The following is a 26,636-nucleotide window of genomic DNA, read 5'->3' on the forward strand; positions in this document are numbered from 1 at the left end:
GCCTATGTCTGTCTGTCTGTCTGTCTGCCTATGTCTGTCTGTCTGTCTGTCTGTCTGTCTGTCTGCATTTGTCTGTCTGTCTGTCTGTCTGTCTGCCTATGTCTGTCTGTCTGTCTGTCTGCCTATGTCTGTCTGTCTGTCTGCCTCTGTCTGTCTGTCTGTCTGTCTGCCTATGTCTGTCTGTCTGTCTGTCTGTCTGTCTGTCTGCCTATGTCTGTCTGTCTGTCTGTCTGTCTGTCTGTCTGCCTATGTCTGTCTGTCTGTCTGTCTGTCTGCCTATGTCTGTCTGTCTGCCTAGCTCTGTCTGTCCCTGTCTGTCTGTCTGTCTGCCTAGCTCTGTCTGTCTGTCCCTGTCTGTCTGTCTGTCTGTCTGCCTAGCTCTGTCTGTCCCTGTCTGTCTGTCTGTCTGTCTGCCTAGCTCTGTCTGTCCCTGTCTGTCTGTCTGTCTGTCTGCCTAGCTCTGTCTGTCCCTGTCTGTCTGTCTGTCTGTCTGTCTGCCTAGCTCTGTCTGTCTGTCCCTGTCTGTCTGTCTGTCTGTCTGTCTGCCTAGCTCTGTCTGTCCCTGTCTGTCTGTCTGTCTGTCTGTCTGCCTAGCTCTGTCTGTCTGTCCCTGTCTGTCTGTCTGTCTGTCTGCCTAGCTCTGTCTGTCCCTGTCTGTCTGTCTGTCTGTCTGCCTAGCTCTGTCTGTCCCTGTCTGTCTGTCTGTCTGTCTGTCCCTGTCTGCCTATGTCTGTCTGTCTGTCTGTCTGTCCCTGCCTGCCTATCTATGTCTGCCTATGTCTGTCTGTCTGTCTGTCTGTCTGTCTGTCTGTCTGTCTGCCTATGTCTGTCTGTCTGTCTGCCTATGTCTGTCTGTCTGCCTGCCTATGTCTGTCTGTCTGCCTGCCTATGTCTGTCTGTCTGTCTGTCTGTCTGTCTGTCTGTCTGTCTGTCTGCCTATGTCTGTCTGTCTGTCTGCCTATGTCTGTCTGTCTGTCTGCCTATGTCTGTCTGTCTGTCTGTCTGTCTGCCTATGTCTGTCCGTCTGTCTGCCTCTGTCTGCCTATGTCTGTCTGTCTGTCTGTCTGCCTATGTCTGTCTGTCTGTCTGTCTGTCTGCCTATGTCTGTCTGTCTGTCTGTCTGTCTGCCTATGTCTGTCTGTCTGTCTGTCTGTCTGTCTGTCTGTCTGCCTATGTCTGTCTGTCTGCCTAGCTCTGTCTGTCCCTGTCTGTCTGTCTGTCTGCCTAGCTCTGTCTGTCTGTCCCTGTCTGTCTGTCTGTCTGCCTAGCTCTGTCTGTCCCTGTCTGTCTGTCTGTCTGCCTAGCTCTGTCTGTCTGTCCCTGTCTGTCTGTCTGTCTGTCTGCCTAGCTCTGTCTGTCCCTGTCTGTCTGTCTGTCTGTCTGCCTAGCTCTGTCTGTCTGTCCCTGTCTGTCTGTCTGTCTGTCTGCCTAGCTCTGTCTGTCCCTGTCTGTCTGTCTGTCTGTCTGCCTAGCTCTGTCTGTCCCTGTCTGTCTGTCTGTCTGTCTGTCTGCCTATCTCTGTCTGTCCCTGTCTGTCTGTCTGTCTGTCTGCCTATCTCTGTCTGTCCCTGTCTGTCTGCCTGTCTGTCTGTCTGCCTCGCTCTGTCTGTCTGCCTGTCTGTCTGTCTGTCTGCCTAGCTCTGTCTGTCCCTGTCTGTCTGTCTGTCTGTCTGCCTAGCTCTGTCTGTCTGCCTATGTCTGTCTGTCTGTCTGTCTGCCTATCTCTGTCTGTCTGTCTGTCTGCCTATCTCTGTCTGTCTGTCTGTCTGTCTGCCTAGCTCTGTCTGTCTGTCTTTCTGTCTGTCTGTCTGCCTAGCTCTGTCTGTCTGTCTGTCTGTCTGTCTGCCTAGCTCTGTCTGTCTGTCTGTCTGCCTATCTCTGTCTGTGTCTGCCTGTCTGTCTGTCTGTCTGCCTATCTCTGTCTGTGTCTGCCTGTCTGTCTGTCTGTCTGCCTATCTCTGTCTGTGTCTGCCTGTCTGTCTGTCTGTCTGCCTATCTCTGTCTGTGTCTGCCTGTCTGTCTGTCTGCCTATCTCTGTCTGTCCCTGTCTGTCTGCCTGTCTGTCTGTCTGCCTATCTCTGTCTGTCTGTCTGCCTATCTCTGTCTGTGTCTGCCTGTCTGTCTGTCTGCCTATCTCTGTCTGTCCCTGTCTGTCTGCCTGTCTGTCTGTCTGCCTATCTCTGTCTGTCTGTCTGCCTATCTCTGTCTGTCTCTCTGTCTGTCTGTCTGTCTGTCTGCCTATCTCTGTCTGTCTGTCTGTCTGTCTGTCTGCCTAGCTCTGTCTGTCTGTCTGTCTGCCTATCTATCAATTTACTGTCTCTCTGCCTGTTTGTGTGTCTTGTCTATCAGTGTCTGTTCTAAAATCTATCCCTTTCCATGGACTGATCCACAAGTCCATCCAACTGATATACTTTGGTGATAAACAACAACATGGGTTTCTGGGACTGAGCCCGCACTTCATTTGAGCCTCTACTTGCAGGCGGGGCCCACCCGCACTCATTTTTGGGGACCGGGACGCTTTTCCTCAAAAGACTTTGATCCGGAGTAAGAGAGTCGAAAACACAAAAGGGGAAAAAGGAGAATGAAAAGAAAGAAAGACAGGAAAAACTGTGATAAGAGAGAAAACAGGGATTGAACAGAACCTCCAGGAGTGAGGCCAGGGTGGATTAAGGAGGCCTGGGGTTGAATCAAGATTCCTGCCTTGGTATTCGGCACGCTGACCTTCCACATCTCCGGCCACAGGCTTCTGAGAAAAACTTTGGGCCCTGGCACTTACTCTTTTACAAATTAAGCTCTGGACTCAGGGGAATAAAACTTGTGTGTGATTTATTCCCACACCATCAGCAAAATAAAATACAAAGGTTCAGAAGTGAACCCTAGATTATAAAGTGAATAAGCCAGATAGAGGGGACTATGCAAACAAGAAAGACACTTGTGTCCAGATTCATGTACCTCTCACACAACGCAGTGCCTCACCCAAAGTTGCTGCGTTGCGTGACATGGAGAGAGTCATGTCTCCAGAGATATGACACTCTCCTCCCCGCTTCCTCGCACCGGCCCACGATCAGGCTGCCGAGTGCCACTCGCACACCTTTGCACCTTGGTGCAAAGGTGTTTGAGTGAGTCTAGCATAGGGTTTGTTCTGGGAGGAGACCCTTCCAGCAAAAAATACTATGCTTCGCCTAATTGTAAACCTTTTACTACTGCGTATGTGTGGTGTACAGTGCAGCACACATGCAATGTGGGAAACATTAACAGAAATAAAAGCACCTGCTTTCAAAAGGCTTTAATTTTTGCACTAAATCCTGTCTACTATTGTTATTAGATAGGGTTTTGCATCAAAAACCATGGGTGGGTATAGCGGATGCCCATCTGCCACCCATGGAACGCCCCCTTGATGCAAAGTAACGCAAAGCAGGGATTTACGCTGGTTTACATGACTTTTTTCTTACAAACCAACGCAAATTGGTATTTGTTTGTACATCCTGAAAAATATTTTGCAGCAGGTCTGCTTTCCAAAAGTAATGCAAACCCGACGCAAAACCTTTGTAAATCTGGTCCTTACAGTTCCTTTTCTAATGTAGGTTTTGGGTGCATTTCTGTTCGCCTGACCCTAATGTTTAACGGGTATCAGTTGGAACCTATCGCAGTAAAAAAAGAACTGCGTCCCGCTAGGATCGGAAAATGCACTGTGACGCTTGCAGTGCTCCCTAAACATAGAGTGGCATTTAAGGCTTGTTTTAGATCTTTGCAGATCCCAGGCTGTGTTTTAGCAACTGATGGGAGAGCATGCGTTGCTACCAGCTGTATAAACAAAGCGGCACTGATGCAGGCTTCCTCGTGGCCAGTGCTGAGGACCCTTTAGAGCAGGTCCCAGTGCTTCATTTGTAAACAAAAAATTAAGTGCAGGAGACAAAGGGGCATATTTACAAAAATGTCGGGAACATGGTGCTACGCCAAATTGGGCAATGCCGTGCCAAGAATACGGGGCACCCCTGTGTTTCCCCTACCGCTGGTGCAAAAAATGCTGCCTAGTGCCAGCGCTGGGTCCGTGCCGCCATGTTGCAAGGGTGACTGTGTTGCAGGGGTGATTGTTTATGTGCAGGAAGGGACACCTTCCTGCACATAAACAATGAATACGGGCGATTTACTCTTTCTTTGTGTGCTGCAGAACGCAGTACACATAGAAAGAGCAAAAAACACGAAGAAACCAATAATTTCTCCTCGTATCGCCATTCTAAGACCAGGTATTCCCTGGCGTTTCGCTTTTGGCGCTGCCTCGGCCTTGTAAATCTGGGGCAGCGTCAAATAGCAATGTGTGTTGTCGTGGAACGCCCACTGCAAAACCCACTGCCCGCCCTTTTGCTGCAGAAAATTGCAGCAGAAAGTGGCATATTTACAAGGTGGCGTTAAGCCTCATTAACCCCTTCAGCGCGGCGCGGATTTCCGCGCCACGCTGAAGATTCCGTGCGCGGGCGGGGCCATGACGGAACGGTTCCGTCATAAGCACAGCCCAACCGACGTGCATGACGGAACCGTTCCGTCAAGTGCGTCGAAGGGGTTAAGTGGCGTACCGCCACCTTGTAAATATTGAAAATGGCTTCACAAAAAGTGACGCTACGGTGGCGAAAGGGGCTTGTAAGTATGCCCCAGAGATTTTCTTGGGGGCCCGTTGCTCCTGTTCCTGAATTCCAAGGCTGCATAGTTTTGACTCCTTCTCGTTCATTTAGAAAGGCTTTGAAGGCTTGGCTCTTCGTTGGCTAGGCTCGATTTCTGATGTATCCCCCTTTCTCGCCTTTCCGACCCAGGCAGGACTTCATGCAGCGCCAGGACACCTCCGGGTAACAGTTTGCGCTTTAGAAATATCATTAACATTAACATTCATCTTTCTTTCACCACCCCTGCGCCTCATGTCCCTATGTCTCACTCTTGCAGATTCTTTTCCATCCCTTTCTCATTGTTGTCCTGGTTTTCTCATTCTCCACCTACATTTTCTTCCTTTCTCTCTTTCTCTGGGTCCAAGTCTGATAATGAAAAATAAGTCCTGGTCCGCAAAAACATGAGTTTTGATGGCCACAACCTCCGACCATGGGTCGAAAATAAGCCCTGGCAGTGCCCTCGAACCCGACACATGAACACGGATGGGTCTTTAGAGCGGCCACGGTGGAAGGCTTTAAAGCAAGAGAACTTGCATCCCTCCTGAAATAGCTCTCTGTACAATCCCCTGGACAATCAACAAGGAGATCATTAAAGGGACCATCCAGTGAAAAGAACAAAATGTACTCAAAGAACTGCATAGATTCAAATCAGAGGTGCAAACTCCACTTTCCAGTCCATCTGTTGTTTATCTCTAAATCCAGTTATGCGAGGATCTAGAGGCCTTCCCTGCGGGGGTTACTAAATTCTGTTCCCATGTTGATCATGGACATAGGACAGCTCAACCCTGTTTTTGAGGTTTCACTCTGCTCTCGAATCTGAGGCGCCCGCCCCTCTGGCACCGAGATGATATTTCTGGTCCAAGGATCATACAGCCGCGGCATGTTCCCTTACTGTCAGATATGCTGATGTTGCTCATTAGTACTGAAGGATGGAAACTCTGCCAAAAAGCCTGGAAAGCAGCAATTGTGAAACCATTACTGAGAAGCTGTCAGGAGCCATTTTTCTGGCACATTGCGTGTAAACATCCCTTGATGCAGCTGCAAAAATTCACAAAAGAAAATTGACTTTTGGGTCGTTTTCTGGTGGGTTTCCACCCAGGAAGAAGCACCAAACTGACCGGGATGTCTTTGCTTAGCGCCGTGGATGATACGGTGTTGAAACGCCGGTTCTGTTAGATCTGTCAGCAGCCTTCGACACGTTCAACCAAGCTATCCTTGCCATCAGATAGGCCTAGCTGGCTACTCAGCTTGCATTATGGGCTGGCTGAAAGGGTTTTTGAAGGTTAGGAAACCACTAGTCACTCTACTGTAATTTTTCTCCAAGCTCAAAACAATAAGCAGTGGTGGCTCCAAGCCAGTGCTTAATTTGAGACGGTGGCTGCAGGTGGAGCCCACCCGCACTCATTTTTAGGGAAAGAACCGGCACTTAATTAACACAAACTTTGATCCAGTGGAAGAGAGAGCAAAACACAAAACACGAATGAAGGAGAAAGAGAAAAACAGTGACAAAGGGAGAAAGTGGGGATGAAAAGGAACCTGCAAGAGTGAGAAAGAGAGGCAGGAAGTATCAGGTGGTGGAGTAAAGAGGCGTAAGGTGGAATCAAGACTGGGCAACCTTGGTATTTGGCAACCCAACCATCGATAGTGCCGGACGCGGGCTTCTGAGCAAAGCCTTGGGCATTGACACCCATTACTTTACGAATGAAGCACTGCGCCCACTTATAACCTATACGCTCACCTCTGTCATGTCCCATGGGCTAAGCTTTCCAACCAGCCCGGGGACTCTTTTACATGGGTGCTATTGACAAACAGCGATGTTTGACCTTTCACAATTTTCTGACGCTGAGCCGGGGATCTTAGTCCATCTTCCATGACCGACTGTCTTCCTTGGCTTCTTTCATCCTTCAAAATGGAACACCTTGAAACGCCTTCAGACGCTTCCGACTGGGCTAACAATCATTGACCCCAGATCATGGATTATCTCCCTAAACCCAGGGCCGTCTTAACAGCATTATAAGCCCCCGGCAAAGCAGTGCACTGGGCCCTGCCTGCACAGCCACTCACAGGGAATTATTTTTAATTATCGATAAAATAAACGTATATTTATTGGTACCTCCAACAAAATCAGTGTGCATAGATTAGCATGGGGCCCCTATGCTCGTGGGGCCCCGAGCAACTGCCCGGCATGGCCATGCGTTAGATGGGCACTGCCCACACCAGTCAAGCCTGTCTCCAACCTGGGTATTTACATCAATAGCAACAGCTTTTTGGAACCCCAAGTGAACAACACAGCCGCAAGACCTCTACGTCGCATCCTGCTCTTAATGGAGCCAAAAATTCATGCTCCTGTCATTAATGCCTTCGTCCAGTCCCAGCAGGACTGTGGCAAATCAATCTGCCCTGGGAAGCTTTCACGCCAGCTTCAGACCTCCACAGCCCAGCAGACACCTGCCCATCAAGTCGTGAGTGTGGAACACCGCTGTTTCAGCTGCTTCATTGGCAACAGAGTATTCTTCAAGGCCTAGACCGTCACCCACAGGGCTGTCTAACAGAAAGCTTTGGACATTTTGGAAGCCATATTTAAATGGTACGGAGGTAGACTGTCCCTCCGCTTCACAGCACCATGTCCTCAACTGTGGGCTTTCTCCATCTCTAAAGCCAATTGTAGGAATTCCCTTGCGTAGTGCCTGTGCACCGAGGCTCGTATATTCGATATTACAAAGCCTCGCCAAAGATGTCTGATTGTTCACTGGTCCTTTGCCCTCACAGCCCCTCACTCCCCACATTGTTGTTTTTTTGCATCTTGTTGATTTCCTGAAGTAGCGCTATGAAGCTTTGGCGTGAGAACGCTTTATAAATACAATTAAATTAAAACGATGGATTTACTAACATTGAGAGGCTGTTCTGCGAATGCTGGAGTTCAGATCCTCTCGACTGCTGGTCCCAGAAGGCAAGAAACACACATTTTAGATATATTCCTGATATGAGCCCTGTAATGCATGACTCAACATCAATGACGGACAGGTCTATAGCAATGTCAGCGATTGCAAGAAATGCATTAGTGCCCGCAACACCTACAGCCCAACTTCCATTCATGCTGCTGAAGTAATGTTGTCAGTCCATTATGGACGTATCTATGCCGAATGTTCAGGATATATTTAGATGCAAGAAACCTAAATGGAACCAATTTACATGATCAATGGTTGTCCTGAAAATCTGGCATGGCTCCAACCCACCCTGACCTATGTTGGACACCCCTGACGAAAGCAGCCCACCTCTCCTCAGAAGCTCTGAGCAGCAGTAATCTCCGTGGGACTCAGAGGATCCGGGCTCCTTATGCCCTTGCCTGGCCACAATCTTCATGTCTTTCCGCGTGTGTGTTTGGGGACAAACAGCTGTGTGTGCCTAATTCCTGATTGGCTAGCACGATCCCTGGCATCTTACAGGAGCAGCCTATGGGGAGCCGCGGGCACTGATCAGCCTCGTAACTCGAAGAAAACTTCTTGGAACAAAAACAACTTGCAATCATCCGAGCCCAACACTAGATGGCGGACTTATGCACAGCATGTGAATCTACAGCTCTACATGCCAAGAACAGATGCATACTGGGTAAGTAACATAATCCATTTTATGGCCCCATTTCGGAACATTTAGAGGTAATTTGTGTAAGAAATGACATTTCTACAGGACATTACCATCATCTGGATGTTTTTAAAGGCCACACACTCTCTAGGAACCCACTGTCATCAACTCCCTATAACTACCCTCTCTCGGGCACCACCTTTCACCCGATTTGCTCCTTATGTCAACATCACAAGGCAGGTACCAGTGGCCAGTAGCTTGACTAATAAGAAATAAAACTATGCTTCCCACTGTCACCACCATGAATAAACTGAGCTGTGTTCCCCCATGTAAAAGTATTAATAAATTGGTTTTATTTAGCGCTTCATACCATGTTTTATTTTTTATTTTTAAGCACCGAAAATAACAGGTGTTACATTCCATCATTTTATGGCACTCAGTGAGCGTGTATGTTGTGTTACATTGCGTATCACTGGACACATTTCTTCGGACATTGCGCTGGCCCAACACAATCTAAGGACACCTCCCCTGCAGGGACTCGATAATGGACTTCCACCCACCAACCCTTCCACCTGTTACCGATTCCCGTCCCACTAAAAGCGAGAACATAGCATTTTCAGGTGCTTCGGAAACACCTGTGCTGCTTATCCTGGCTCGAACAATGATTTGCAGAGGCCGCTGTCGAGGAAAAAACGCCATGAAGCCCTTCTGCTGATCGCAGGCTCTTTTAGAAAAAAAGCAAAACTATACGAAACCTTGATAAATAAACCGAAGCGTAAAATGTGGAATTTTAGCTGAAGTAGCTTCTCTGTCCGATCTGCAGTTTGCAGGCCCGCGCTTTACAGGTGCACATGGAATTCTAACCCTTCTGCAGCCCATTACATGCACATACATGTAAAACGCTGCACGCGAACAGATTCCTTTGCTGATAAGAGAGGCGCAAAGCACACTTGGAAACGCCTCTCTGCGCTTTGGCAGGCGGAGCAGTAAAATGAGCTCTCTGTTGCAGAGTGGGAACGCTCTCACAGCTGCTCGGTACCAAGACGAGGGTTTAGCTGTCGACTAATACGCTGAGATTTTCCAGAGTAGAGTCATCTTTAACTAGAGAGGTTAGAACACTGGGGTACGCCCTTGAGGGTTTCTCTCCATTTTCCCCCGACTCACCCCACCCCTCTCCCGGCCCTCCTCGCCCCTGCGCAGCACACATACGCCCTGGCACAGCCTGGCTGCGGTTTAGCTGAGAGGAATCGCTAAGAGACAGCCTCTTGCCTCCACCGAAGGCCAGCCGGAGGTTACCCTGGCAACCAACGCGTTCCCACACAAGTGGTCCAAGGCCTTTGGGAAGCAGCACCTGTGAGAGGGTAGCCATGGCAACAGGCACAGCCTTTACCCCAGCCTTGAGAGAGGAGCAGTGATGTGTGTGCAAACAATGCCCCCTCAGAAGAAGCCCCCCCCCCCCCCTGTGGAGAGGCGGTGGGGGCAGAAAGGGGCCTGTGTGCAAACTTCGGATGCATTATTACTGTACCTGTTGTAGAAGATCTGTAGAAAGGGGTTGCTACCACCTTCCCCCCAGTGACATGATGTAAGGGATGTCAGTCACTCCACGCAGGCAGTCGAGGCCTGAGTGATACGAACTCCATACCGTACATGATATTGTGATTGTATTGTAATTGCTTTAATATAGTGCTTACTACTCCTGATGAGGCGTCGAAGCGCTTTTTAGGCGAGTAGCATGCTACTCCGGAACCCTAAAAGGATTAGTGGTGAATTAGTATAGTGAAATATGAAAGTGATTTGAGTGGTGGAAATGTTAGTCAGTTATTTGGATTGAGAAGGGTAGTGGAGGGATAGAAGAGGGAAAAATGTTTGCATTCACATAGCGCTTGCTACCATCCCATCTGTCGTAGCCACCACCTTTTGTTTAAAAAAATATATAAGTATAATAGTCTTATGCATAGAGGCTTTCAGCCAGCCCCCTTCACCCATTGGTCTGCTGTTATGTCGTTCACACTTACTTCCACCCATTACAGCACACAGCTTGGGGCAGTGGGTCAGCCCACTTCATCCATTGGCTGGCTTCACTGTGAGTGATGGCATTCTGGCCTTTCACACGCAGCACGTCCACACTAGGTGCCCCCCTTCACTCCCAAGAGCCACTACGGAAAAGCAACAGGGACTGGCAGCTTATCAAAAATAAAGTTTTACAAAAACCATTACAAAACAAAAGAAGCATTGGCAATGGCAAAGCCAAACGGCTAGCAGCTAACTATTAAAGGCGTTCAGGTAAAGTGAGTGTTATTACACAGTGTAGTTACCACAATTCATCTGGGCGAATTGTGTGTTGGTGTGCCAGGCATTGTGCTCCCACCCCCTTTTGTGACTGGCTCCTTGTTGAGTTGTTGGGCTGACAAGCTCTGGGGTGCACCTACGCTTTGGGAGTGATAGAGAAATCTGAGAAGATTGCGAGCAGCATTTCCAGCGCCCTCAAATTTAACTTGTTACTCTATACTACAGAGGGGCACATATCCTGAAACGTGTCTAGAGACACACAACACTGGCTGCACCAACAATGGTAAATACCAAAGACTTTCAATTAAAGTGAGTGGTATCAAGCACTGCAATTACCACAATGCATCTGGGTGAATTGTATGCTGGTGTGCCAGGCCGTGTGCTTCCACCCCCTCTTGCAGTTTCCAATTGTCCAATGGACTTTCTAGTGCCTATTGGGGGTGCCCCCAGTCAGTGGATGGCGCTGGAAAATCACAACCGCAACTAGTGTGTTCCGAGATACACGCCTTGATCCCTGACCCCCTAAGAAACACCAAGGGTAAACTGGCATCCTAGCCAACCCCTGTCCATTCCGTACCCTCTGTGAGCCTATTGCTTTACTTCAAGTCTGAGCAAACAAAACACTGCACACCGAAACCAGCAGAATCCAATTGATTTTGCCTTTGATCATAGCAGCAGAGGATGATGGGAGGAGAGGCTGGCGAGCATCAGATGGCACAAGGGGATGTCCTTTGGAGAACAAAAGATGACGTGCCTCAGGTGTGTTGCAGATCACTGGCCAGCCTTGCCCAGAGGGCACTGTGTAAGATGTCTTGGGAACTAGGGATAACGCGCATCGGATGGTACCGGATGCTCTGTATGAGAAGAGCAGCTTGTGCTCTTCAGTGAGGGCACAGGGTGATGTGCAGTCCTGGGACCCAGGGTGATGTGCAGTCCTGGGACCCAGGGTGATGTGCAGTCCTGGAACCCAGGGTGATGTGCAGTCCTGGGACCCAGGGTGATGTGCAGTCCTGGGACCCAGGGTGATGTGCAGGACTGGGACCCAGGGTGATGTGCAGTCCTGGGACCCAGGGTGACGTGCAGACCTGGGACCCAGGGTGACGTGCAGACCTGGGACCCAGGGTGATGTGCAGGACTGGGACCCAGGGTGATGTGCAGTCCTGGGACCCAGGGTGATGTGCAGTCCTGGGACCCAGGGCGATGTGCAGTCCTGGGACCCAGGGCGATGTGCAGGACTGGGACCCAGGGTGATGTGCAGTCCTGGGACCCAGGGTGATGTGCAGTCCTGGGACCCAGGGTGATGTGCAGTCCTGGGACCCAGGGTGATGTGCAGTCCTGGGACCCAGGGTGATGTCAGGGAGATTGTAAGTTGTCTACTGTCAGACACGAGTTGCTCATATCTGAATATTTTTATGTGCACTTTGATGCTCGGAGTGGGGCTCCATTTATTAATTCAGGACTTCAAGTACCAGAATGCAAAGGAAACAAGCATTTGCAATGCAATAGGTCTCGCAATTGTTAAAGTTAGAGCTGTTGGCACTGAAAATAACAATGTTTTTTTACTTTTGTTTTTTTATTTGCAGTTGAGTTATTATATTTGCATAGCACTATTGCCAATGGTATAAAAAAGCAAAAGTAAAAAACATTGTTATTTTCAACGCCAACAGCTCTAACTTTAACAAATGTGAGACCTATTGCATTGGAAATGCAATGGGCCTCGCACTTGTTGGAGTTGGAGTTATTGGCATTATAAATGCCGATGTTTTTAGGTTGAGCCTAGGCAGCGTGCATGGGCTGTCTGCAAGACCTGTTGTTATCTCCTCTATTGGCTTTTGGCATGCCCAAGAATTGCCATGTGTTCGTTGTTGAGCCATTTAGAAATACGGGGTTTAAATTGGTGCATTGGGTCTGATTCTCCCGCCTTTGCGTGCTTGGGTCACGCCCAGGCGATTTCACTCATTGTTTACTTGCGGTGGCCACCCCAATACGTCCACGGTTCCTCCTGGTCATTGTGATCTGCCTTTTTATTTTGTAGACTATCAACATCGTTTTAGGCTTTCAGACCATTTTGCGGAGCAATGCTTTATTCGGCACCTGCAAAGTGGCAATTTCTGTACTGTAGCTGTTGAGCTATGCCAATAGCTCTAACTCAAAACAAAAGCGAGACCTATTGCATTTCTAATGCTTGTTTACCTGGCCATGTTGCAGGGTGCAGTACCATATGTGGCCAAAAGAGTTCCCATAGGTCCTCTCTTGGCCACATATAGTACTGTACTCTGCAAAGTTAGAGTTATTGGCATTATAAATGCCAATGTTTTTTACCTAGCCATGTGACCTCTTTTTGCCACATATGGTACTGCAACCTGCAGAAGATCTGGTAAATCCACCCTACCCATAATGCATTGCATGCAAGACAGTACCACGAGTACATTCAAATAGCTATGTCCATATATACAATTAGTAGCTTTGAAATGTGACAAAATAATTATTATATTAATTCCGGATTAGGTTGTACTCTGTGTGGAGTTGATGAAGGTAAATTTATAGAAGGTCTCATATAAATTTGAGATATGCTAGTGAGTAAAATAACCACTGCCAGCCTTGCTTAGGACCAAGTGTGGTCCTGCCTGATGCCCTTTAAGAAAATAGTGCTCTGAGGCTGTAATTAAAACCTGCTGAGTAACAACACATGTAACAAGGGATGTGTTCATGGGAGGTTACAAGAATAGACAAGGCGGTACTAAGGAGGGACTACTAAGCCTAATGACCAATGAAAAGCCACCATTTACAAAGGACAGGGACAGGAGCCAATAAAAAAAAAATAGGCAGAAGGTGGGGGGAGCTTTATGCCCATATCCTGAATACAGCAAGTCTCGAAAAGACAGCACAAGCGCTGTCTAGGTGAGACCTAAAAACATGAACGAATAATCTTCTTGCGCCAGGGAGCTGAGAACTTAAAAATGTTTAAAAAATTAGCATTTTCAGCCTTTCTTTGTGGTATGATGTGCTTGCCTGGTTTATTTTATAATAGCTGGAAGCTAATGATAGGTTTTTGCCATATTTCAAATTGCCCTGTTTTCTGCCCAAATGGGGTTTAACACATTCTCTAAAATACCTACAAATCTCTTGCGGAGTAGGGGTACATTATTATTATTATTTTTTTCTGTCATCTCATATTTCATTTTTCCATGCGTAAACCTTTCTCTGGTTGTAACATATTTTTTTAATAGTGAATAATAATTAACGAGGCAGGTGGCATTTAGGGCAAAGTGACTGCACGACATGTTTGTGAAATTTTTGTGAACATATCCATTGGTATACCGACTGAGGATAAATCTCATTCGCTTTGTAGCGTTCAGTATAGTTCAGTTCCACAAATGACGCAGGTTTTGCTTTTTGTTGTTGTTACATGTCTTCCCTCTTTGTTATCATTCCAAGCTCACCTCAGTCGAGTCCAAACTTTCCTTTTTGTTACTGACATATTCACAGTTGCTCACCAGAAAAAACTGTTGTGAACAAAAAGCACACATCCGCTGCTTAAGATTTTGACAATCTCACTTTCAGTTGCATTACATGGGGAGTTTTCCCCACAGTGGAAATGAAAAGCGCCAACTTATATTTAATATTTTATTGTGCTCTGTCTCAAAGTTTTTCATTGGCTCCTGATTACATTTGTCTGTAAACAGCAAGTCTACGATCTAATGAAAGATTGTCGTAGGTGGTGGGCTGTCTCTCTGAATATCGTCTACAGAAGTATTGTCTGACATAAATATTCCATTTTAAATATGGTTTGCCAAAATCTCATCCTATTGGTTGTAGATTTCCTATTATTAACTCCAATGGGGAGAGAGTTTTGTAAACAATATATAAGACATAAAATTCATGTTAGATATTTTGATACTGTACTCTGAGGTAAGAAAGATAGGAGTCCCTGAAACATTTTGAAACACGATAACAAGTTTCTTTCAAGCAACAGGTAGTTGAAGCAAAATGCTTGGTTAGTACTGTTTTCTGTGAAAGTGCATGATTGGCACCAGGAGAGCCCTGTGTCGCTCCTTGGGCAGGCGCATCTTGAACACGTGGGAGGACGCCATCTTTGAGGCACCTTGGTGCAGCTGCACCATTGTACTGGTGGGTAGGGTTCCCCTTTCAGGTCTCCCTGTTCAGGTGCATCCTTGCACAGGTGAGTTCTGCCCCTTTATTAAGGTGACTGAAATAAAGCTATTTCCTTGGTCAAGTGAGTGGAGCCCATCTTTTCCCGCGACCCAAATGCAAGAATATTTGTGTGTGGGGCAGTGGTGTCCAGGGCCGGACTGGGAACTCACAGCAGCTCTTGTAGTTTTGTCAGGCTGGACCCCACCCCCCAGTAACAAAACCGGACCCCACCGCTCCGAAACCAGTCCCCACCACTCCAAAACCGGCCTCCACCCTTCCAGCCTCCCGGGCAAATGCCCGATGCCCACTACGGCCAGTCCGGCCCTGGTGCTGTCCCCTTTTAGACTGAACGAAATGCAGGTTTCTATATGTGTAAGGGAGCAGAACCCTTCTTTTAGGGTCATCCAAATGCAGGTGGTTCCTTCTTTAGGGTAGTGAACCCCCTTTTTATGATCACCAAATGTAGGTATCTCCATGTACAGGGGGGGGGGGCGGAGCCCCTCTACCGAAGTCTAGTGCTCAGGGCCAGCCTGGACGTCAGTGGTATGTTTGGAAATATACAGTGTCCTTTTCCCTTGTGTGAAATGACCCACTCTCACCATGGGCCTTTCTTCCCCAGATGTCTGACTACAAACACACCACTCTGCAGGATGACGACACGGCCGACGGTGCCAGGGATGGGGGCGCGTCACCCGACAGTGTGGAGGTAAGTCTGCTCTGAAGTTCAGTGGAAGATGTTTTGTGGGGTACTCTTTGCTTTGGGATGCAGATGGGCTGTGGGGAACCATGGTACTGGTGGAGTAATATTTACACTCTTTGGAGGATGACGCTGAACACACAAAGCAACCCAAGATGTCATGTAATAGGGTGTGCGGCCTTGTCTTGGGGCCTCAGGGCAGTCAGTGGTTGCTGGTAAGCAGTGCTTAATTTGTAAAAGAATGAGAGCCGGTGCCCAAAGATCTACTGAGAAACCTGCGACTGGCGCAATTAAATGTTTGCATACCCAATACCAAGGCTGTGGTCTTTATTTCAGCTCGTGACTCTTTAATTCACTACCAAACATTCTCTACCCCCCCTCATCTCACTCCTGCAGGTTCCTGCTTCTCCCCATATGACAGTTTTTACGTCTTTCTCTTACTCCCTCTTTCCGCTTTGTGTGTTTTTCCCTTTCTACTCTACGGTGCCGGTTCCCAAAAATGAGTGCCGGTAGCCCCTACACGTTACCACCGGCTCAAATTAAGCTCTGTTGGGATGTATCCTGTGTGGGTGATTTTGTTTACTAGAACTGCAGTACAATTGATATACAAATGATTCCCTTTAGGCCATAACTCTGCAAGAGTTATGGGGTCGAGCCTCATGAATTACTCTAGGAGGTGCCAAGGGTTAAATTTAATATCAGAGTCAATAACATTCAATAAATTCAATGTTCTGCCTGTCGGCAAACTGTGGGACTCAGGGTGTAATAGAATGTATAGATTTAGCATGGTCACAGTCAATAGGACTGGAGTGCCAGAGAAAAATAATAAAACATAGCAACCAGTGATATATCTAGCCCTCATTTGTATGGCCTAAGGATCTGGGCTCAACACTGGGCAACACAGTGGGCTGAAGCCCCAGCTGCTGAATTTTCAGTTAAAAAGTAAGAATAATCCTGGATGCAAACCCTAGGCTCTCACCCAATAAACGTTAGTGATAGAATTTCAGGCACCCTGTGCATCCCTGTTCACTTCAATGATCCCCGGGGGTCCCATAGTCAATGACCAGACTCAACATTGTGTCACAGGCAAAAGCGGCTCCTCCGCTGGGGCAGAGGAGTGTCGCCCCACTGCTTTCTTGCATTGCGAGAAGCAGAAACATAAATTGGTAAAAAACAGCCATTTTATGTTTTTGCTTCTTGCACTGCGAGAAAGCAGAAGTATTTGGTTGAGGGTGGGCGGGGCTGCTCTAAGGCAGGGGAGGAGTGGCTTGCCCACTGCTGAGGGCGCTGACTGTTTGGTCGGCCCTCTGGGGTCGCCCAAACCAGTCATGCACACTCTGCCTTTTCTCCATGTAGGCTGCATGCATGGCCTCCCCATAGACGCCTTGCTGGTCGGTGTCCCGACCAATCACAACGCTGCCTTTGCAACGTTGTGATTGGCTTTGGGGAGGGGAGGGTGGCTGGCTGCTTCCTGTTCCTGCCGGAGGCAGGAGAGCAGAAGAGGAGCAGAGTAGACGCGGGACTAGGCCTGCGAAGGTCAGTTAACTTTTTTATGTTAAATTAAACTGCCTCCCGCTCGACCCCGTCCCTGCGCGACCCCCCGCCCGCGAGTCATGCCGCCAGCGACTGGTTTCAGGGACTTTTTTAGTTCCATCTGGTCTTTCATCCAATGTTGATATATAATGGTCCCAAACACTCAATGGGGTGCACAAGTTTACGCCTTTGAATGTCTCTCCACAATTTCTTTTCACATCTACCTTGTAATTACTGGGTGCAGTAAAGACTGCACTTTTGGATTTTCTTCAATAAATGTAAGCCGGTCTAGCTTTCCAAGAAAGCTTACCGGAACATGTGGCTTTTGGTGCAGAAAGCATCAACATCTGTGTGCTCTGCGCCATTTTCCAGGGCATAACCCATAACAGGTGCTATTAATTGCACCTGCTAAATGTTGACCCTCATAGTATCAGATTTTAAGAGGTGCGATTAATAATGCCTACGTCTCAGGGGAACTCGTAAAACAGACCATAGGTGTTTATTTCTCTGGCTTTCATCTGTTTCCACAGATGGTGCTATATCAAAGTCACAGCAGGCTGCTGCCTTTGCTCTTCATATTACCAGAGGGTGCTAGAGTTCAACAAACAAGACCTTCTTGCTATTGCTTACCTTTCAGATAAGTTGGCATCCATCCATCCATCCATCCATCCATCCATCCATCCATCCATCCATCCATCTATCCATCCATCCAAACATCTATTATTAAAATGGCCCAGAATTTGTAAACTCAGGAAATCAAAAATCAATTCAGAAACAGCGGTTTGTCCAGCAATTTCAACTGAACACTAATGCTACACATGCTGTGCTGAATTTGTAAAACATATTTGACAGCTGGCACCACCCACTATCCTGTACCAGTGCTGGCAAACGTGAGCACAAATAGTGTGCACCAATCCACGTCCCCCAAAGAGGTAAGAATTCTCTGGAATGTACTGGTATTATTGATTTATTAAAAGAAGGTATATTGAAATTTTTAACAATCTTCTTATGTTCTTGGCTCAAATATTGGCATACAGCGCCACCGTGTGGTGTGCTGTCATAAACGAGTGGCAGTATTAAGAACTAAGCACTGGTGCCTAGCACTGGCAAACACTGGCACAAATTAAGCACTATTTACATGAAAATTGCCACACCCAGTACTTTGATTTCCAGCTGTGGTACTACCACATCAGGAGTCTTATGGTGGTTGTCTTTCACCACAATTGCTTTATTACAAAGTGCTGGATTTGTACTGTTGAAGCTTCCGCACATACACACATATGAACATACATGAGACATGGATATTATGCAATGTGGGGAACTGGAATGGTAAAACCACTCGGGCTGCACCAGTGAGCTGGTGCTGAATCTAGATTAACTGCAGCATTCTAGCCCGTCTCTGTGACCTGTCACTTCAATCTAACGCACTAATCCGCTATCGCATTCAAAGTACAATCGCGCCCCACTGCCATGTTGCACTTTATAAAGTTGTAGGGCACTCATGTAAAATGAGATTGCTTGATTATACAATTAAAATGTACAATATTCTTTTTATATCCGAGAATGAAACAATTACCAGTATTTTTCAGGGTGTTGGTACAAAGCAAATTCCAGACACATCGAACAGCGTGGATAATTGCGAAAATAACAGAGCAGTTATGCAAATAAGAGTGTCAAGTGTTTATAAATACATGCAGCCAAGTACAACAACTAAAGCATGCAGATTAGTGGTCGCTGAAAGAATGTAAAAAAGATAAATGAACCTGTAAACTGGTGCAATTAGGGGTTTGTTAAGAAGTTGCCTTGCAAAAGCAAATCACAAACAAGCATTGGCAAAGCCAGAAGGTCTGAACTTGCAAGCTGCATCATGGTTATGCTTTTTTTTGCAAGCATAGGACAAAACATTAAAATAAAACCTAAATTTGACTGCCAGATGCTTGTACTAAAAAATATCTATTTAAAAAACATTCACTGGTGCGGCTGCTTTAAGAGTGATTTAAAAAAATATAAAAACAAGCCTCTTCAAACCAGCTTTGTCACTGAAGAGAAAGGAACTATTTTAGTTGAATGCCAAGAACCCGCTGGGGCAAGCAACACAGAGAGGCAATGGGGAGAAGCAAACAGCGCAACATGGAGGGGAGCAGGGAGAAGCACCTGGGTGATAGAGAGCAACTTGGAAAGCTGGGAGAGAGAAGTACTCAAGGGCCAAAACACACACACTCGGATAGAGTGCTTACACACTCGGATAGAGTGCTTATCACAAAAAAGTAGTGCTTGAAAAGCAAGCAGTGGAAGAAGAAATGACAGCCTAACAAAGCGGTGATAAAGATGCAATGCTCCATGGGAGCGACAACCACAAGATTGACATTCTAGGACATGAATAAGAAGCAGGCAAATACAAGTGATGAGAATGCCAACCAATTACAGGCAGTGGGCAGGGTCCAAGCCCCTCTGTGCTCGTGGTAAGTCACAATATGCCTCACAACAGACAGTGCATGCACTCTATAGTAGGCAAGACCTAATAAGCAATGTAGAATAATGTATGCAAATGAGCAAGAGAAGACAACATTCCCTATGAAACTTCACAGAAAAGATTCCCTATGAAACATTACTTTCAAGAAGATGGCCTGTAGTAGTTAGACGAAAACTGTAAGTTTGTATTTAACACCCCCACCTACTTGGCAAGTGTCACCCTCACCTTTAGAAATACAACAGAGTGGTGTGTTGTGGTGACAGTATTCGGTCATGGTTCTGTTGATGAAACAATAGACGGTGCACATACTGACAAGCAGAACACACTGACACAACAGTGCTACCTTCTGTAACACCGACTGATGATACACCATAGAACTAGGACAGTCATGCTAGCATTAAAAGGAGAAATATTGCAACAAAAAATCCCATACTTGTAAAAAGAAAAGACTAGAAATCAAGTAAATCATACTAACTGGTCATTGTATTTACTGTTTATTGTATTGGAAGGGGAATTATTGCAAAACATCCCATACTTTTTTTTAAAAAAAAGGCTGTAAATCTAGTAAGTCATAAAACTGTTTATTATATTTATTGTATTTGTATGACTTGTCTTTTCTAATGGATAAGAGGAAACCTAACTAAATGCCACATGTGAGGCCTTTGTAAAAAGGAACGCTGGAGATTCGTTCATGCTTTTGGTAACTTGCTCTCTGCAGCCACTTGGCTATAAGCTCTTGAACCTGCAGGTACTTTTTATTTGTTTGGAGTATACAGAGCGCAAACTTGGGCCGAGGACATTAAAATACTCTACATGCGCACTTGATTATATTATGCATTTTTTTTATGCATTTAGGTTCAGATGTACATAGACTGGGAATAGCGATTTCCAAATAGCGATTTCATCTGACTCGCTATTTGAAAATCGCTATTCCGCATGTAGAAATTTCTTTTTTCATACTTGCGATTCCTAGTGGGTCGCAAATCGACCTACCTTAGGAATATTAATAAGGCAGGATGCAGTTTGCGACTCATTCGGAGTCACAGCCATAATAGGGATGGTGGCCTGCTGAGGTCAGCAGACCACCATGTCTGTGATTGTGGTTTAATACAGGTTTTTTTGTTGTTGAAATGCTGCCCATTTTCCTTAAAGGAAAATGGGATGCTTGTCAACAATGAAAAAGGAAACGTTTTGTTTCATTTTGTTTAGAGCAGGCAACATTCACAAAGGGGGCGGAGTCCCATGTGGACCTCTTCTAATTTGCGAGTCCATTACCACCAACTTTGAGTTGGTGGTAAAGTGCGAATGTTTTGCGACCACATTTCGGTCACAAAACATTCCTATATGCTAATGTGATCTGGTATTTGGAAGGGTCACCATAAACACGCCCCTTCTAAATAAAAACCTAAATTGCAATTCCGTAACAAGTTACCGAATCGCAATTTGGGCTTTGTACATTCCGAAAAGCAAATTTCCGGTTTCAGACGGGCCGATTCTGGGATTCTACTTGTTTGTAACCGGAAAATTGCTTCATACATATGGCCCATAGAGATTAAGTAATTTTTCCCCAAATCACAGGATATCAGTGGCCGGGACTCAAACCTTGTTCCCCAGTTAGCAGCTGTGGGCAGTAGGTCACATCTGACCCTCACATTTGAATGTCAGATAGAGCTAGCCAATGTAGCAGCAGCTATTTGATTCTCTCTCTACCGGAGGTTGAAGTGGGTGGGATCTGTTCGGAATGACGTGCCTATACTTCTTTAATTTAACAAAAACAGGTCCCCTATTCTTTGTTAAAAGACAACTCTCCTTGGGTGGTTAAATCCTATTGTTGAGATGCCTCGTCTGAAGCGGAAGTGAAGCAGTCTCCTGTGCTGTGAAGCCGAGGGAGGAACAGACAGCCAAACAAGAAACAAGCTTCCTTGCCAGGGTAGCTGCTGCCTGAAAGAAATGTAAATGTGTACAATTGGTTTATCTACAAATGTTAAGGGCTGCTTGGAAGCCGGGATTGTCTTTAATTGATGGAGTCACTTGAAGCTTCCAGATGACAAAGACTTATTCTTTTTGAGAGGTACTGGAAGGGAGCTACCAGCTGAGCCGTAGAATGAATTTTTTTAATGGACACTTATACAAATCTTTGCTTTAGGTACAAACTGATTGCGTCTTACTAAAATCTATATTTTGAAAGCACTTTTTTAAAATCTTAAACCTAAATCTTAGTATCTTACAAGATTTTTAGGCGAGAGTCACCAAAGACCAGAGAGAAGCCTGGTCTTGTCCCCAAAGAACATCTGGTGTCATTATTTTTCAGACACACCGCTTAAGATTTCAAAATGCCTTTGTGGACCACATTCCGAAGCCAGGGATGAAGGTCAAATCAACAGCAAGAGCGGGTTTGTGCTCCATTTGGCATTCTTTGTCCCATGCAAATAGCATTTGGCATAAAGTTTTTCACTATTGAATTTTCTCCAAATAATACCTGGGTACATTTGCACAGAAAAAACAGTCCTAATTCTGATTTTGCAGAGAATGACAAGGACAAACATACAGGTATTCAACATTCTGACTCGGAAGGGGGACGTAAAATTGCACCAGGGAAAATGCTGCATGAAATCATATTTTTTTGCCATGGTGCTTTTAAATACCCCTAAACACACAGAATTTGTAATGAGGTAGTTTACCCAGTGCTTAATTTGAGCCGATGGTTTCCGGTGCACTTGCAGTACTGGCACTTATGACAGTCTGCCACATGGTGGCGGTGTTTGTCTAAATTAGAGATGGACACAACAACAGTTTATTAATTCAATATACATAAAAAACGACTAATGCTTGCCACCCAAGCCATTCTTATAGTTTTGGGGGCCTGGAATAATCTGATCTGTCACACTTGTAGGATATGATGGTTAGTGCAGGGGAAATGGGTGGTGCAAGATGCAGAGGCCTCCTTACTTATTACTTTACAAATCATGCACCGATTTAACCTCCTCATTTTGCGAGCAATTCTGATTTCAGTCCGTTGAGTTGTAGACCGTAAGAGACCACTTCTCAGTATCCGGAGGCAATCAGCACTCTTGTAGCTGCTCCTTCCAAGGAGCCGAGCATCCCTCCTTTGGGACAGAGCCAAGCGGTGACTTCAACACATTGTGATAAAATAGCAAAATAAGAACCCGCCCCCTCAGTTTAGCCTGAGCAGGCAGCTGTGTTTTCCTGCTGCAGAGACAATGTTATAAACACTTTGCCTATGTCTGCGGATCTGCGCCAGAGTCTCAAATTCAGGTTTAGTGCTGCTTCGCGGATCTGCGCCAGAATCTCAAATTCAGGTTTAGTGCTGCATCTCTGAGCCAGGTGCCTAGAATGACTACCAGGCTGCCAGCATCGCCTTACCTAAGGTGCAGGAGGTGTCTTGCAGAGCATTTAGTGTCCTTAGCCCTTCTCCAGTGCACAACTTTCTATGTAGCCCTGGATTAAGCCCTGTATGGCTTTATTTATGGAAATGTCCATTGCATGGTTCTCTTTAGTCTTCCCTCAGTTCATGGCTCTATTTAAAATCCTGCCCCATTACATACCTGAGCTTGCTACAAAAAATTGTCATCGCATTTATGTAGCGCTTATTATCCCTGAGGAGGTGTTGCAGCACTTTACACTGAGTAGCACGCTACTCTGGAAACCCCAAGTTACTGGTTCATCCATTGGCAGTCCTTAATTTGTAAAAAACATAAGTGCCAGGGCCCTCTTGAGGAGGCCACGTCTGCTTGCGCTGCCCATTTCCACTGTCCGCTCATCCAATTACAGTAAAAAAACAGTTCAGATTATTACAGGGCCCCAAAGCTATAAGAATGGCTGTGGCGGCAGGTATTAGTCAGTTTTAATATACATTGAATTCATAAACAATTATTGTTGTGCTCGTCTCTAAATTAGAAAAACCACGCCACCATGTGGCAGTCTGTCATAAGTGCCGATGTTGACAATTTAGTGCCAGTACCAAGCACCGGAAACCACTGGCTCAAATTAGGCACTGTCCATTGCTGTTACGTTATTGTTAGTTAACATTGTGCTCTCAAGGGAATCATTCCACGCATTCACTCCAGATTATTTGTGGGAGGTTAAATTAATAAGAGTTAGCTGTGCTCATTAGTGAGACTATGTGAGTTGATGCAAATGGCTGGTGGAGGATTTTAGGTACTGTTAGGTGGCAGACACTCAGTTTCAAAGAAGGAGAGGTTGTGATCTATGAAGTAAGGTGTGGACAATTTACACAGATATAATAAGAGAGATTAAGACAGTCATGCCACTTAGAGCAGAGTGGACTCAGAAAAGGGGATGGAAGTTAAGGAGAGAGGCATTCGAAGGAAAACAATGAGAGGGAACAGTCAAACATTTTTCGTCAGGGTCTATTTTTCATGCAGGGTTTTAAAAATCTAGTAGGAGGGGTATATCTGAAATAGAATGCAATCAGAGCATGTTAAACTGTAGAAAGAACAACATTATTTGCATGTGAACTATGCCATATTTGGCATTTAGTGATAAGCGATCGAATCATTGACACATCTGACCCTGCAATATAAGGTGTTTGACCTGAGTTTTTGCAAATCAATGAAAGAGGACATGCCAAAGAACCAGAACTACAATTGAGCATTCAACATTGATGCAAATAAAGGACTACAATAACAGCCCCATTGAAAAATGCGACAATACAAGGCCTTTCAGAAATCGATGTCCGGAGGCTCGGAGCTGCTATGCCTGGCTACATGAGCACTGAACAAAGAGAGACCTCCAGATAATTACTTTTCAAAGTCAGCGTAGGTGCCTCATCAACAAGCATTGGCAATGCCAAAAGGCTCTTTGCTGGTGCTGTGCAGCATCGGAATAAAAAGAAAACATCATGACACGGCTACTGTTGCCAGTTGTGCCATTCTGTGGGTGTGCACATGATCTATGACGCCTGTGCACTCATGCGCCACCCCGCAATCATGTGCTTCTAGAATGCCGTGGGTGCCATTTTCTTTGTTTTTTCTGACTAATCTAAGATGACAGATCAGTAAATTAAAAAAGAAAGAAACTTCAAATGAGGGAAAGCACTTTTCTTTTAGTGGAATGAGTAAATTGCAGCTGCCATGCCCTTCACAAAATGCAATTTAATAAACATGTAAATGCTTGTGGGAGATGTGGGGGAGATGGGGGCAAAACTAAAAATAGAGCTCGGCGATGGAGGAGGAAAAAAGTAGCACACAAGTTCGAGAGCAACACAGAGTGTGAGGGCGGGCTGAGAAGCCACGAGAGAGAATGAGGGGGCAGCACACAAGCGAGAGAGCAGTGGGGGTGTTGAAGCACATGAGGGAGAGAACTAGAAAACACATGCATCCATAGAGTGCTTAATGAAAAAGAAAAAAGAAGTTCTGTAAAAGTGAGCAATGGATGGATACAAGTCAGACAATCAAAATCACGGTGAAGAGGCTATGCTCCAGGGGCGGGACAAACACATGAAGAAGAAGGTAGAGGAAGGAAAGCCATTGATTGAGAAGCAAGGAAATGTGAGTGACATAATAGCCTACCAATAGAAGCAGTTGAGTGGCCTAAGCTCACTGTACATCCTTGGTACAGTCTACAAAAGGTCTTTTGCAAACAAATAGCTGAAAGCTGTCTGGGAGGCGAGACGTGAAAATGCTGCAGAAAGCATGGGTCCCCTCAAGAAAAAGACAGCTAAGAGCACAGCGATGATCTAGAGAGGGTGGAACCAAGTATCAGAATGGAATGCATTTAATCTCAGGCTGTAACATTAACTAAATGGAATATGTACAGCAGCTCAGCTGTGGGCTCCTGGAGAAGAGATGCTATTAAAATGCCGGCCTTGGGCGTTCATGTTTGGATCGACTCCCAGCCCCTAAATCAATACCCAAAGTAAAACATTGATGTACCACCACAAGGATACTCTTGCCTTCTCTGGGGGTGGCTGTATTTGAAAACAAATTCCACAACTTACTTAAAATGTATGTAATACAAGCACGCCGTGGTGAGTTGCCATGATCAACCAAAAAGTAAACACAAGCCAGGCACACACAAAGGTTGGACACCAGGACCAGGTGACCACCCTCAGTCCCACCATAAAAAAAACACTTTTAAATTGCTCCATCCAACGCGACAGCTTGGTGAAAGTCCTGACCAACCTTTACAGCTAAATTCCTGCATAGACACTGATCTGATAAAAGGATGTGAAGGACGAAGTTTACCAAGCCTCAGCAGTAGGACACCGTCACTAGGTAGGAAGTGGTCACCCCTAGAACACAGGACAATGAGGCGGGTGTACAAGGATGTGAGTTGGAGCCATTTGTCCTTGAACCCCAGGCAAATAGGCAGGAAACGTAGGGTGCAAGAAAGTGCAGGTAGCGGAGGTTAAAGAAAACAAAACCAGGTTAAACACAGTGCTTAATTTGAGCCGGGGGTTTCCGTGCTCGGCACCAGCACTTAATTGTCAATACCGGCACTTGTGACAGCATGCCACAAGGTGGTGATGTGTGGCTAATTTAGAAATGACCACAGCAACAGCCAATTATTAACTCAATATACATTAAAAATGACTTGCGTGTCGCCCAAGCCATTCTAATAGCTTTGGGGGCCTGAAATAGTCACACTTTAGGAGCGTTATGGTTAGTAGTTGTGTTGTTACTATCATTGCAGCGCTGCCAAGCGCAATGTGTGGTGCAAGTTGCAGTGGCCTCCAGACAAGAGTCCTGGCACTTATTAAGTTACAAATTACGCACTTACAGTTGCCACTTTCATACCTGAAGTGAGACACTGCTGATTCCCAACACGCAGTCATCTTTGTAATGCTCTCAGGAGGCTCTGTGGCCTAGGTGAGCTTCTGTTCTTTTGTATTCCTGAATACACTTATCACTTTCCTGCTCATACTCTCCGGTGGGTTGAACGTCCCTTAGCTCTGTGTCCAAGTGACAATGTGCTCCTCATTTTCACGGTCCTGCAGACTGAATATGTTTTCTGGTGTCACGAGTCTCTTAACCAATGCTCTACATGAATCCACTTTTGGATTCAGACTAGCGCCAGGATGCCCCTTTGGTGTAGCAGTGTGCTTAACAAGCAACTATTTAATTTCATTATTATGGCATTTCATTTCATTATATGGCATTTCAGTTCATTAATATAGCATTTCATTTAATTATTTTGGCAGTTCATTTCATTATATGGCATTTCATTTCATTATTATAGCATTATGCTTGCCAGCAGAGTGCCAGAC

The 26,636-nt window shown here is 45.9% G+C and overlaps 1 protein-coding gene across 3 annotated transcripts in view; it reads left to right on the forward strand.

The window, feature by feature from the left end:
- The window catches only part of ECE2 (endothelin converting enzyme 2), a 246,486-nt gene that overhangs the window by 80,922 nt on the left and 138,928 nt on the right, over window positions 1-26,636 (forward strand). For all 3 annotated transcript variants that reach the window (XM_085635580.1, XM_085635581.1, XM_085635582.1), the window contains exon 2: window positions 15,304-15,390. In XM_085635580.1, the coding sequence (XP_085491706.1) occupies window positions 15,304-15,390 (87 nt within the window). The remainder of the gene's footprint in view (window positions 1-15,303; window positions 15,391-26,636) is intronic.

The sequence above is a fragment of the Triturus cristatus genome, chromosome 11, assembly GCF_964204655.1.
Source record: "Triturus cristatus chromosome 11, aTriCri1.1, whole genome shotgun sequence".
NCBI classification, from domain to species: domain Eukaryota; kingdom Metazoa; phylum Chordata; class Amphibia; order Caudata; family Salamandridae; genus Triturus; species Triturus cristatus.